This window comes from Pongo pygmaeus, chromosome 2 (genome assembly GCF_028885625.2).
Source record: "Pongo pygmaeus isolate AG05252 chromosome 2, NHGRI_mPonPyg2-v2.0_pri, whole genome shotgun sequence".
Classification (NCBI taxonomy): Eukaryota; Metazoa; Chordata; class Mammalia; order Primates; family Hominidae; genus Pongo; species Pongo pygmaeus.
The window spans coordinates 108,975,275-108,987,394 of NC_085930.1; the positions used below are offsets into that span (position 1 = coordinate 108,975,275).

Below are 12,120 nucleotides of genomic sequence, written 5' to 3' on the forward strand. Positions count from 1 at the left end.
CCACGAGGTCAGGAGATCGAGACCATCCTGGCTAACACGGTGAAACCCCATCTCTACTAGAAAATACAAAAAATTTGCTGGCGTGGTGGCAGGCACCCGTAGTCCCAGCTACTCGGGAGGCTGAGGCAGGAGAATGGCGTGAACCCAGGAGGCAGAGCTTGCAGTGAGCCGAGATTGCACCACTGCACTCCAGCCTGGGTGACAGAGCGAGACTGCATCTCAAAAAAAAAAAAAAGAGAACCTGGGTCAGGGCTGCTGGAGAGAAGTCAGATGCAACAGCCTCAGAAATGAGCCTGGAATTTCTATCTCTATCTGGTGGCAGCAGCTCCTTACTGAGGCCCCATTTGGCACCTGCTCTGAAACTGGAACTGGAAGCTAGAATTTGGTGGGGATGACCTGAGTACAGCCCCTGTCACCCTTGCCATTCAGGGTTGCCTTCTCTGCAGAGGCAGTGGGGTCTCTGCTGGCTCTCAGTGCTGGGGAGGGTCTGCAGCTTCAGGGATTTTACAGCATGGAGAGCCCTGAAGGTCTTTACACTTCGGTATAAGATAGTTTTCAGTCAGCTCTGGACACAGTTGCAAAGTACATCTTCACAGCCCTGAGAGCTCAGGAGGATATACTATATTTGGGAGTCTCCCCAAATTCTGAGGCTTACCAAGCCTGAACAAATTGTTGAGTGGATGAGTGGCTCTCTTCAACAAGTATAAGGCTGACCTCAGTGATGATGGCACAGAGAATTAGAGGTTATGAGAGTTTATTCCAAAACAGAAATGAGAAAAGAGTTTATTTTTATTTATTTTTTATTTTTCTTGTATTTTAGATTTCTTGAGACAAATCTTGCTCTGTTGTCCAGGCTGGAATGCAGTGGTACAATCACAGCTCATTGCAGCCTTGAACTCCTAGGCTCAAGTGATCCTCCCACCTCAGCTTCCCAAGCAGCTGGGACCACAGGTGCACACCATGCCCTGTTAATTTTTATTATTTTTTGTAGAGATGGAGTCTCGCTATGTTGCCCAGGTGGATCTTATATTACTGGCTTCAAGTGATCCTCCTGCCTTGGCCTCCCAAAATGCTAGGATTACTGGCATGAGCCAAGAGAAGAGTTTTAAAGTAAAAATAGAGATTAGAGGAGGAGTGGAAAGGATAACAGGAGTTGAGGAAGAAAAAGGGAGAAAAGAAGAGGAAAGCAGAAGGGAACAGGAGAAGTGAGGGGAAGGAAATAATGCATAAGAAATGGGAAAAGGAAAAAGGGGAAGGAATGGGAAAAAAAGCCCAGAAGGCTCTTTCCAAGCTCACTTTCAGCAGAAGTATGAAAACTTTCCTTCAGGTCTGTACATCTTGAGTTCCCCATAATACAGGACAGCCTCCTGAGCTCCACCTGGCTGTTTGAGAACCAAGCAGCACTCCCAAAGGTTGTGCAGCACTTTGAGGTGCAGCTTGGCTCAGAAACACAAGAACATGGATAAAGAGAGGTGTGAGCAGTCCGTGGAATCAGGCCATTCCCTGTCCCAAATTGAGAGGTCTTTATAACCCGCCAGAGCCTCAGGCTGAGGAAAAGAAACATTTTCATCCTTTGCAGTGTCTGTGAATGCCAAACACTGCTGCCTCTCTCCTCTGCCCTTCCTGGCTGTCTGCTGACCTTTTGCAGTCACACTAAGAATGTACATGTGCTATTGATATGTAAGCATCACAAATGTCTAGAGTATACATTAGTATCACTTAAAGATGTTTTGTCTCCACCATAGGAAACAGGTGATGTTTCTGTTTTCTGTATCTCTTGTTAGATTATGAAACCAAATCAGATATCAAGGAGTTGGTTCCAAAGCAGGAAGTATCAGAAGAAACAGAGATACACTGAGCCACCTCCAGAGCACTCCGGAACAATGATTCCCAAGAATGCAAAATTGGAGCATTCAAAAATTGGGAAGACAGTTTGAATATTCATCAGAGAGATCCTTCCAGGGAGATGCTGAGTACGAGGACTAGAAATATAAGGCCAGCAGAAATCAAGGATGTAAAAATCTCCCTAGAGAAGGAAAGCCAGAAAGGTAAAGAATTTGATAACTTCTTTACTCTAAGCTCAAAAAGTATTTCACATTCAAGAATTCACAGGGAGAAGAACAAGGGGCCAGTTTCAGAAGTCAAAATACAAGTCACAACTTATGAAAGGCTTCAGAGTGTAGCCCCTCTGGCAGCCAGGTTTAGAGAAGCCCTAGTGGGGAAGGGAAGTGCAAGAGGCATCAGGGAAGCCAGGCAGGACCCAGAGCAAGGAGAAGGAAGAGAGTTTCCAGAGGTGTTGCCTTCAGAGACAGGAGTGCCCTTGACAAGGAAAGAGGGCAACAAAACTACCCAGGAGAGAAACCCTTTATCTGTAAGGAGTGTGGGAAAGCCTTTGGTCAGAGTGCAAACCTTATCGTGCACCAAAGAATTCACACAGGGGAGAAACCTTTCCTATGTAATGAGTGCGGAAAAGGTTTCAGACAGAGATCACACCTCATATGACATCAGAGGATCCATACTGGTGAGAAACCCTATGAATGTCAGGAATGTGGGAAGACCTTCAGCCAGAGCTCAAATCTCATAGTTCATCAGGGCATCCACACTGGAGAGAAATCTTTTGAATGTGATGAGTGTGGGAAAGCCTTCAGCCGGAGTTCAGGCCTGACTGTCCATCAGAGGATCCACACGGGGGAGAAGCCATTTGAGTATAATGAATGCGGCAAAGCTTTCAGTTGTAGTTCATACCTTATTGTGCATCAGAGAATTCACACAGGGGAGAAACCCTATCAGTGTAATGAGTGTGGAAGAGCCTTTGGCCAGAGCTCCCATCTTATTCTCCATCAGACAACTCATGCCCAGAAGAAACCTCAGCTGGCTACTTGGGTTAGGGCCCACTGTTAATGGGGCAGAGTTGAATGGTCATGTTATATGCTTGCCTTCAGCCAGGCCAGCATCTTATAAATACTATGAAGTATGTGAGAGGTCATGGACTGTTCACTGCTGGAAATCTGGGTCCACAAACTCACTCTGCTTGTATGGTGTTTTATTCACGTGCCTTATTTTTGTACGTGTGCCTCCAGTCAGATTTGGAGTTCCAAGAGGTAGATGCCAGGTCCTGTCTTCCAGTTTGATTGACAGGAAACTGAGGAGCTCTTCATTTCTACAAAGTTGATTAAATTTTAATTCATTGAGAAATTCCTCATATCAAGAAACTCGTAATAATAATCTTGCAAGATCTCACCTGCTTTGAAGATTTGTAATTTTTCCAGGGTAACTCCAGCACAGTAAAGCTTGCTGTACTTTTTATTGTTATTTCAAAGCTTTAATGTGCTAGAGTTAGGAAGCTTAGAAGGCCCACTATGAGCAGTACTAAAATTTAGAATGTCACATCCTCATTCAAATGTAGGCTGCCTTTAGGAATGACCAAAACAGTGAAGGATACATAGGATGATAGAATCATGAATCAAAGGAACCCTACCAGACCAGAACTGCAGACCAAAGTTAACAAGATGAAGTATTAAACCCTGTCCATAGGGCTAAGGGGTCTGAGCCTCTCAGAACAGAAGTGTTCTGTCAGAAACGTTGCAATCCTTGACCATTAGACATGCTAGAGGGGTGTCTTTAAAAATATCCTTCTCTCTTATCTTCAGTTGCTAGCTGCTCACGGATGAGATCCTAGTCTTAGGGCCTGTTCTCTTCTCTCTAGACCATATAGCTTGACTTTTCCTTACAAGGAAATAAAACAGATCATGTGTGTGTATAAAATTAAAAAGTAATATCCTAATCATCTGCCACTTACACAAAAAGAGATTACCTTTAGACTAAAGGAAAAATATAATAGGAATGCAATATGTCTCAGTATGGGCAGTTATGTGCCACATAATGATGTTTTAGCCAACAACAGACCACATATTTGACGGTAGTCTCATAAGGTTGTAATGGAGCTGAGAAATTCCTATGGCCTAGTGACTCTGCAGCTGTCATAATGTGGTAGCACAATGCATTACTCACATGTTTGTGATGATGATGGTGTAAATAAGCTGACCATGTTGCCAGTTATATAAAAGGATAGCACATGCAGTTATGTACAGTGCATAATACTTGATAAATAAATGACTGTGCTACTGGTTTATGTATTTTATTGTGCTTTTCATTGTTATTTCAAAGTGTGCTCCTTCCACTTATTTTTTCAAAGTTTACTGCAAAACAGTATGCTGTGTTTGACCAGCAGCAGCCTCATCTATCTCATGTTTACCACATCTCTTGACTGCATCATTTCCTCTTGTGCTTGATTTAATCTCATGTTTTGTTCATCATGTCCCCTGAGCATTTAAAATCCATGGCTAATTTTGCCAGTAAGAGGCCATGTTGAGTAATTGACCTGGAAACAAAATTAAAAGTGATTAAGGACTGTGAAGGTGGAAAATCAGGGATGGTTATTGCTCACCAGTCAGGCATGTCCCATTTTACCATAGCTGCCATCCTAAAGAACAAGAGCAAAGTGATGGAAGCTGTTAAAGGATCTGCTTCATTGAAGGCAATGAGACTAACAAAAATTTGAGAAGGGCCAATATCAGATATGGATAATATCTGATATTGACCTAGATTGAAGACCAGACACGCAAGCATGTCCCTCAGCACCATGACAATCACAGCTAAAGCAAAAAGCTTGTTTGTTACGTAGATAGAAAAGGCTGGACCTGACTATATTGTTGAATTTATTGCTAGCTCTGGGTGGTTTAAACGATTCAAGAATTGTTATTCATTACACAATTGTGAAAGTGAGTGCTAAGTCTACAAGTGCTGATGTGAAGGCAGCTGAAGAATTTTTGGAAACTCTAGATAAGCTGATTGTGGGGGAAAATTACTTGCCAGAGCAAATCTTTAATATGGATCAAGGCTCCCTGTTCTGGAAAAAGATGCCTGAAGAGATTGTCATCCATAAGGAGGCCAAGTCAATGGCAGGATTCACGGCTTTGAAGGACTGGATAACAATGTTTGGGGGCAATGTTGCTGGCCACAAATTAAAACCCTTTGTGATTTGACACAGTGAGAACCCCAGGGCCTTCAAGCATATCAATAAGCACACACTGCCAGTGTACTACACGAGCAATAACAAGTCATGGATGACCCAGCTTCTCTTCCAATATGCCCTCCTGAATTGCTATGCCAGTGAAATGGAGAAGTACTGTTTGGAGAATAACATACCTTTCAAGATTTTGCTTGTTGTTGATAATGCTCCTGTACGTCCTTTTATTGCTGATCTTTGTCTTAATATCGAACTGGTGTTTCTTCCTCTAAACATCAACTCTTTGATCCAACCAGTGGATCAAGGAGTTGGAGCAGTTTTTAAGGCTCACTACCTAAAGAGGACGTTTCCCCAGGCTATTGCTGCTATTATCTGAGGGAGACACTGAGAAGACACTAATGCAATTCTGGGAGGATTACAGCATCTAAGACTGCATCAAGAACCTTGCTTGGGCTTAGGGTGATGTCACCAATGAGTGTATGAATGGCATCTGGAAGGAGACACTCGAGGTTTGTTTATGACTTCAGAGGATTTGCCACGGATGACCAGGTTGCAAAAATCCACAAGGCTGTGGTTGAGATGGCAAACAGCTTTAACCTGGGTGTGAATGAGGATGACATTGAGGAGCTCCTAGAGGTGGTTCCTGAGGAATTGACTAATGAGTTGTTGGAAATGGAACAGGGACACAGCTGAAGAGGCAAGAGAAAACAAAACTGCAGAAAACCACCATCAAGAAAATTTGCAGTAGGGATTTTAGCAAAAGCTTTTGCAGACTTCAAGAAACTCCTTAAAAAGTTTGGGCCAGGCGCGGTGGCTCACTCCTGTAATCCCAGCACTTTGGGAGGCCATGGCGGGAAGATCACAAGGTCAGGAGTTCAAGACCAGCCAGACCGACATGGTGAAACCCCATCTCTACTAAAAATACAAAAAAAAAAAAAAAAAGGCTGGGTGTGGTGGCACGCACCTGTAATCCCAGCTACTAGGGAGGCTGAGGCAGGAGAATCACTTGAACCTGGGAGGCAGAGGTTGCAGTGAGCCGAGATCGTGCCACTGCACTCCAGCCTGGGCGACAGAGTAAGACTCATCTCAAAAAAAAAAAAAAAATTGAAAACATGGACCCCAACACCAAAAGGTTTTCATTAATAGGAATGTTCACGGTGCCTTATCTGTTTACTGGCAAATCTATGATGAAAAAAGGAAATACCAAGCAAACCACCATGGACATATTTCTGAAAAGAGGGACACCTCCTTAAGAAATGTCCCAGGCAGGTCCTTCATGGGTATTTCAGAAGAGGGCATTGCTATCATAGGAGATGACAGCTCCATGCATGTTACTGCCCCTGAAGACCTTCCAGTGGGACAAGATGTGAAGGTGGAAGATGATGATATTCATGATCCTGACCCTGTGTATGCCTAGGCTAATGTGCTTGTGTCTTAGTTTTTAACAAAAAGTTGAAGTAAATAATTTAAAAAGAGAAAAATGCTTATAAAAATAAAATATTTTTTGTATAGCATTACAGTGCATTTGTGTTTTAATCTAAGTGTTATTACAAAAGTCAGAAAATTTTAAAAGTTTATATAGTAAAAAGTTACATTAGGTTAACTTATTGAAGAAAGAAATTTTTAAGTAAATTTAGTGTACTCTAAGTGTACAATATTTGTAAAGTCTACAGAAGTGTACAGTAGCATCCTAGGCCTTCACATTCACTCACCACTCACTCACTGACTCATCCAGAACAACTTCCAGTCCTGCAAACTCCGTTCATGGTAAATGCCCTATATAAGCATACTATTTTTTATCTTTCATACCATATTTTTACTGTACCTTTTCTAAGTTATTTTTAGATATACAGATACCATTCTGCTACAATTGCCTACAGTATTCAGTACAATAATACGCTGTACAAGTTTGTAGTCTAAGAGCAGTGGGGCTGTACCACATAGTTAGGGTGTAGTAGGGTGTATATCATATAGCCTAGGACTATACCACAGAGCCTAGCATGTACTTAGACATGCCATCTAGGTTTGTTTGAGTACACTCTACAATATTCACGCAACAATGAAATCACCTAACAATGCCCTTTTCAGAACTCTCCATTGTTAAGCAGCACAGGACTGTATTGTAATGCTGGTTGCTGCTCACCGCTATGAGTTTAGCCCGGACTCCAATTAAGTCAGGAACTGGTCCTCTCTTGGGTGTGGATCTATAGTCCCCAACACTAGAGGGTCAATTTTAGAGATTTTTAACAAACTGGAAGGTTGACTTTCAAAATGTCTCCAGTTACCTCCAGGTCAATTCCAGCATGAGATGTACTTTATCTTTCAATCACTAGTAGGCAAAAAGGGGGTGCTAGGAACAGTCACTGGCTTGACTTCTGGCAACAAGGAAAGCCTGAGGTGAATTACAGTTGCAACATCTGTCAGCTCAAGCTGCATGGCATCCGTCACAGGGAGTTGAAATTTCAAAGTATAATAATTTTTTTAAGTATAAGAATAAAAAATGTCCATCCAAAGTATAAGAAAATCCTTATTTCTTGCCAAATCCCCCTTCTTTTGGCAAACACCAGGGCCCTTTCCCTTGTTAAAACAGCCTATTTTAACAAAGGCAAGGTGTAGGGTGTGCATAGAAACCCAGACATTCATGAAAGCAACTGCTAATCTTGTGTGTTTACACAATAAGCATCTGAAATGAGCTGTGTGACTCCTTGGTTTTGGTTTGCATGAGACTTAGCATCTGTGTGAAACTGCTAGTTGTCTTGGGCAGACACCTGGCTAAGGATTGCAGAATGAAGGGAAGTTAATTTTTTACTAGAACAAAAGTAGAGTAAAAAGGGTTTTGCTTTGGACATAAGGGCAAAGCAGAACTAAGTGGTGAAGGGACCAAAACACCTCTGCCTGGATGGAGACGGTGGCCAGGGAAGTGACCACTGCAGCTGTGCATGGCTCGGTGTGGGCTACAGGTGGCGTATCAGGGAGACAGTAAATTGAATGGAGCAATGTCCACCCCTGGTGTGGGCTGTGGTGTCCAGACTCAGCAGCCACTCAATGCCCACAGCCCAGTCCCTTCTCCACTTACTGCATACCTGTGGGCAAACTTCTTAAACTCTCTGTGCCTCACTGTCCCTGTCTATAAAATGGCGATATTAACAATCTATCTAAGGGATGCAGTGAGGATTGAGTAAAACACATTAAGAAGAGCACTGCGCAGAGTAAGTGCTTAGTAACTACTATATAAAATAAAACAATTATTATTAATTTGCTTTCCTGCTCTGAGACATGGCCTAACAGTGCCTTATCTCTAGGGCAGGGCAGCAGGGGATAACCTGTACAGCCAGAGAAACAAATTACCAGGTTTCTCTGGGGGTGGGTGTTGGGGGAGTCCAGGGACTGGATGAAGTTAATGTCTGCTGGAAGGTGGGAAGGGCCAAGGGTTTACTCTCCCACTCATTTTAGAGGAGCTGCGCCATTCAGGGAAGTGGCAGAGGTAGAAATTAGAGAGTAGAGAGATCCATGTCCTACCAGAGGCCAAGCAGCTCTGGGTAGAGACTGGTCTCTGCCCCACAGAGTTATTCTTTGACTCCACTCCTTGGCCTGCATATTGGTTATTCTTGTCTGCACCCCAGATCCATCATCTACCTCTTTGCCCTGGGGCAGAGATACCTGTGGGTGGCATCACCCTGGGTCCCTTACTTCTGGCTTCCTAGTGGGATGCACTGGTATGTCAGAGGGAGGCATGAGAATGGGACGGGGTACTTCTGTCTGCTACCATGGTTCTGGCAGTGGCTGTGTCCCTCTGTAACCACAGCTGCATGACTTCAGCTACACCATTTCCTTCCGTGCCCTTTCAAGCTAGGAGTGGCAGAGGCTCTAGTTCTTGCTGGTATCTGGTGTCTCCCCATCCCCTCCCCAAACCTCTGTAAATCACCCTTTCATTAAACTCTCTCCTTCCTGCCAGGTCCCAGCAGACTGATAATTGCTGGCAACTAGGGGATCTGGAGAGCTGCACTGTATATTTTATTTACTAGACCAGGCTGCATGACATTTTAAGCTAAGCACTGCTTAGTGATGGGGGAAGCACAAACCTGTTCTTTATTAACAAAACATCCACACTGCAAAAGGAGCCAGTGCTAGGAAGGGTTTCAGACTAGCTGTACCTTACATCTCACACAGCATGAACATTAGCAAGCACCCAGGGTGTCACTGGCATGCCTTCCATCTATCAAGCCAAGGCAGTACACTGTTCCCAACATGCTTCATGCTTTCCAGACAAGTCCTCCTAGACACAACTCCTCTCCCATCAGGTTTTGGGACTCCTACTCACCCTTTGAGGTTGGCTTGAATGCCACTTTTTTCATGATCCACCCCAAATCAAAGCAGCATCCACCCTCGTCTGAACTTCCCTGCAATTATCCTCAGCTGTCCTCCTGCTCAGCATGTTCTGCCTTGTGGTGGTCTTACTTCCCCTGCTGGATTGTGTTGAGAGAAGGACCAGGTCTCATTCCCTGTGGGTCCCTTAGTTCACCTAGCAAAGTGCCTTTTACATAAAAGGTGCTCAGTAAATTGCTGAATGAATGGACAATGACTAAAGAGCATCTTTGACCTACTTCAGCTGAGCAAGGTCACCTGTTGTAGGTACCAAAGTCTGAGACGAACCAACTGGATTTCCCCACCTGCCTCCCACGTGGTCTCCCTTGTCTCCTTTTCCTCCTCTTTGCCCGTCTACCCTGAGTTCCCATCAGCTTCATTCTCCCAACACTTCCCTCCGTCTATTAGTCCTCATTCTGACAATGGCTTCAAAGCTCTGAAATCACAAGTGGCAGAGAGACGAGAGCTCAAAGCCCCTCATGTCCAACTCCTGTCCTGCACAGGTGTGGAAAATGATGCTCAGTGGCTCACGCAGGGTTAACCTGGTACACGAAGCCCAGTACTGTGGGCAGGGCTTGGCCTTGGTTGGTACCACCCACACACCGGGGCTTTTGTCCTGAAACTTCTCACCTCCCCATGTGCATGTCAAGCCTGCCACTCCTAGTGACTGCACAGCCAGTCTCTCCCCTCACTGGGACCCACCTGGAGGCATTCCTTGTTTGCTTAGTCCCCTCCCTAGGATGTCCCTCATCCACCTACTGCCAACCCATTCTCCCAGAGCTGGCCCACTAAAGCTTCGCCCATTTTCCCTCCCTGCTGATCTTGCTATCTCTGCACACACTTCAGCACTTTAATCTCAGCTTGTCACCTACTGTCCTTTACTCATTTGTGTGTTTACTGTGTATGTATCTTGTCTCTCCAAAGACACTGGGAGGCCCTTACAGGAGCCTGCCTTAGCCTGAGAGCTAGGTTGATGACAGTGGCTCAGCTTGCTCTCATGTGGATTCAGTGCTGGACCTGAAGCCCTGACCCATCAGCACTGGGCTCTGACCGGGGAAGTTGGCTGGTGTTTCTTCCAGGCATGCTCCCAGGCACCAGGCACTAGGCAACCATGAGGGGCCCTTTAGGACATGCTCTGCCTCTGACTGGTTGGGTCATCTCAGATAATTTGCAAAACTCTGAGTTGATTTCCTCACCCTGGAAAGGTGGGAGCCCTGGCCGAAGGCCTTTCCATACTGGGTGCAGCAATAGGGCTTCTCCCCCGTGTTGCTCTACCAGTGAACCAGGAAGCATGAGCTGCAGCTGAAGGTCTTGCCACCCTCTGGGCACATGTGTGGCTTCCACCCTGTGTGCACGACTAGGCTTGGTCCCTGACTGAAGGCCTTTCCACATGTGCCACAGACAAAGGGCTTCTTCCCCATGTGTACCCTCTGGTTCTAGGTCAGGTGGGAGCTCTGCATGAAGGCCTTGCCACACTACCCACACCCACACGGCTTCTCCCAGGTGTGGATTATCTGATGCACGATGAAAGTGGAGCTCTGGCTGAAGGCCTTGCCACACACAGTACATGCTTAGAGATTCCTGCTAGGGGCAGCCAGGCTGGAGTTGTGGCAGACCTCTTTCCTGAGTTCCTTACAGTTCCGGCCCCTCTCTCCTGGGAGACATCTTTTCTTTTGTTGGGGCCTGCCTGGTGTCTGGCTTGTCTCTCCTCACTTGCTTGTCTGCAGGCTGTTCCGAATGCCCTGTTCCCCTACTTCCCACTTTTCATGCTTCCAGTCTTCCAGAGAATTCTCCTTTCATATTTGTTTTTTCCGGCATCAAATCTTCCTTTTCAACTTTGGTCTTGATATCTAAACAAGACATAGAAGATAATAGATACAACAAAAGCAAATAAAAATAGAATCAGCTTTATATTCTAGATGGGAAACATGAGACTATAGTGGGATTTGAGGGAATTCAGTAAGTAACACCCTTCTCTTCAGAAGCAATATAGCATTGAGACCAGGGGTGTGGTCTCTGGGGCCAGACTGTCTGAGACCAAATCCTGTCTTTGCCATGAACAGTTATGTGACCTTTCTGTACCTCAGTTTCCTACCTGTAAAATGGGTTAATACTAGTACCTATGTCATAGGGATGTTGTAAGAATTAAATAAGTCATGTACATGTACAATGTACATGAGTCAAATACAATGTACATGAAGTGTTTAGCTAGGTATTAGCTATTATTATAATTTTATACTCAATATTCGAACCAACTGAGAAATAATATGGGGAGACCAACATATTGCTTTTATTAGTGAAAGCCTGATATTGGTGAATCTGGCTGTATCTGCAGGCAAGTGGGGTTATGAATCCCAGGATTAGGCAGCATTAGCCACCCAAGGACATAGTGCTGGCTGCCATGGGTTTGCTCCTGAAACACCTGCAGCACAAATGGCCAGGATGGAATGCATGGTTTCTGTGAAGATGCCAGACCCCAAGGGAGAGGTGGGAGGACTGGCTTTCCAAAACTCATCAGTCAAATAAAATCCCTTTTTGTAGTGTGGCAAGAGTGTGTGAGGATCAGAATAAGGCCCCAAGTGTTACACCAGTGAGCTTCCTGAAATATCAGGCCCCAAGTGTTAGACCAGTGAGCTTCCTGAAATATCAGGGGTAGGAAGCAGAGTACTTACAATCATAATTGTCCTGTATGTATACTATGGTTTCAGAGCATGGGTAGAGAAAAA

The 12,120-nt window shown here is 44.8% G+C and overlaps 2 protein-coding genes across 10 annotated transcripts in view; one reads left to right on the forward strand and one right to left on the reverse strand.

The window, feature by feature from the left end:
* Positions 1–511: 511 nt before the first annotated feature.
* LOC134739140 (zinc finger protein 239) lies at positions 512–2,901 on the forward strand. Its single transcript, XM_063661421.1, is given in 2 exon segments — positions 512–541; positions 2,206–2,901. Coding segments are annotated over 2 exon segments (726 nt in total).
* Positions 2,902–3,875: 974 nt separating this feature from the next.
* ZNF35 (zinc finger protein 35) overlaps positions 3,876–12,120 on the reverse strand; it is a 36,387-nt gene continuing 28,142 nt past the window's right edge. For 5 of the 9 annotated variants that reach the window (XR_008501747.2, XR_008501752.2, XR_008501753.2 and 2 more), the window contains one exon: positions 6,546–11,244. The gene's annotated coding sequence lies outside the window, so the exon portion shown is untranslated. Of the gene's footprint in view, positions 4,382–6,545; positions 11,245–12,120 lie in introns of those variants that run through there. The other 4 variants (XR_008501745.2, XR_008501746.2, XR_008501750.2 and 1 more) reach the window with 4 other exon arrangements.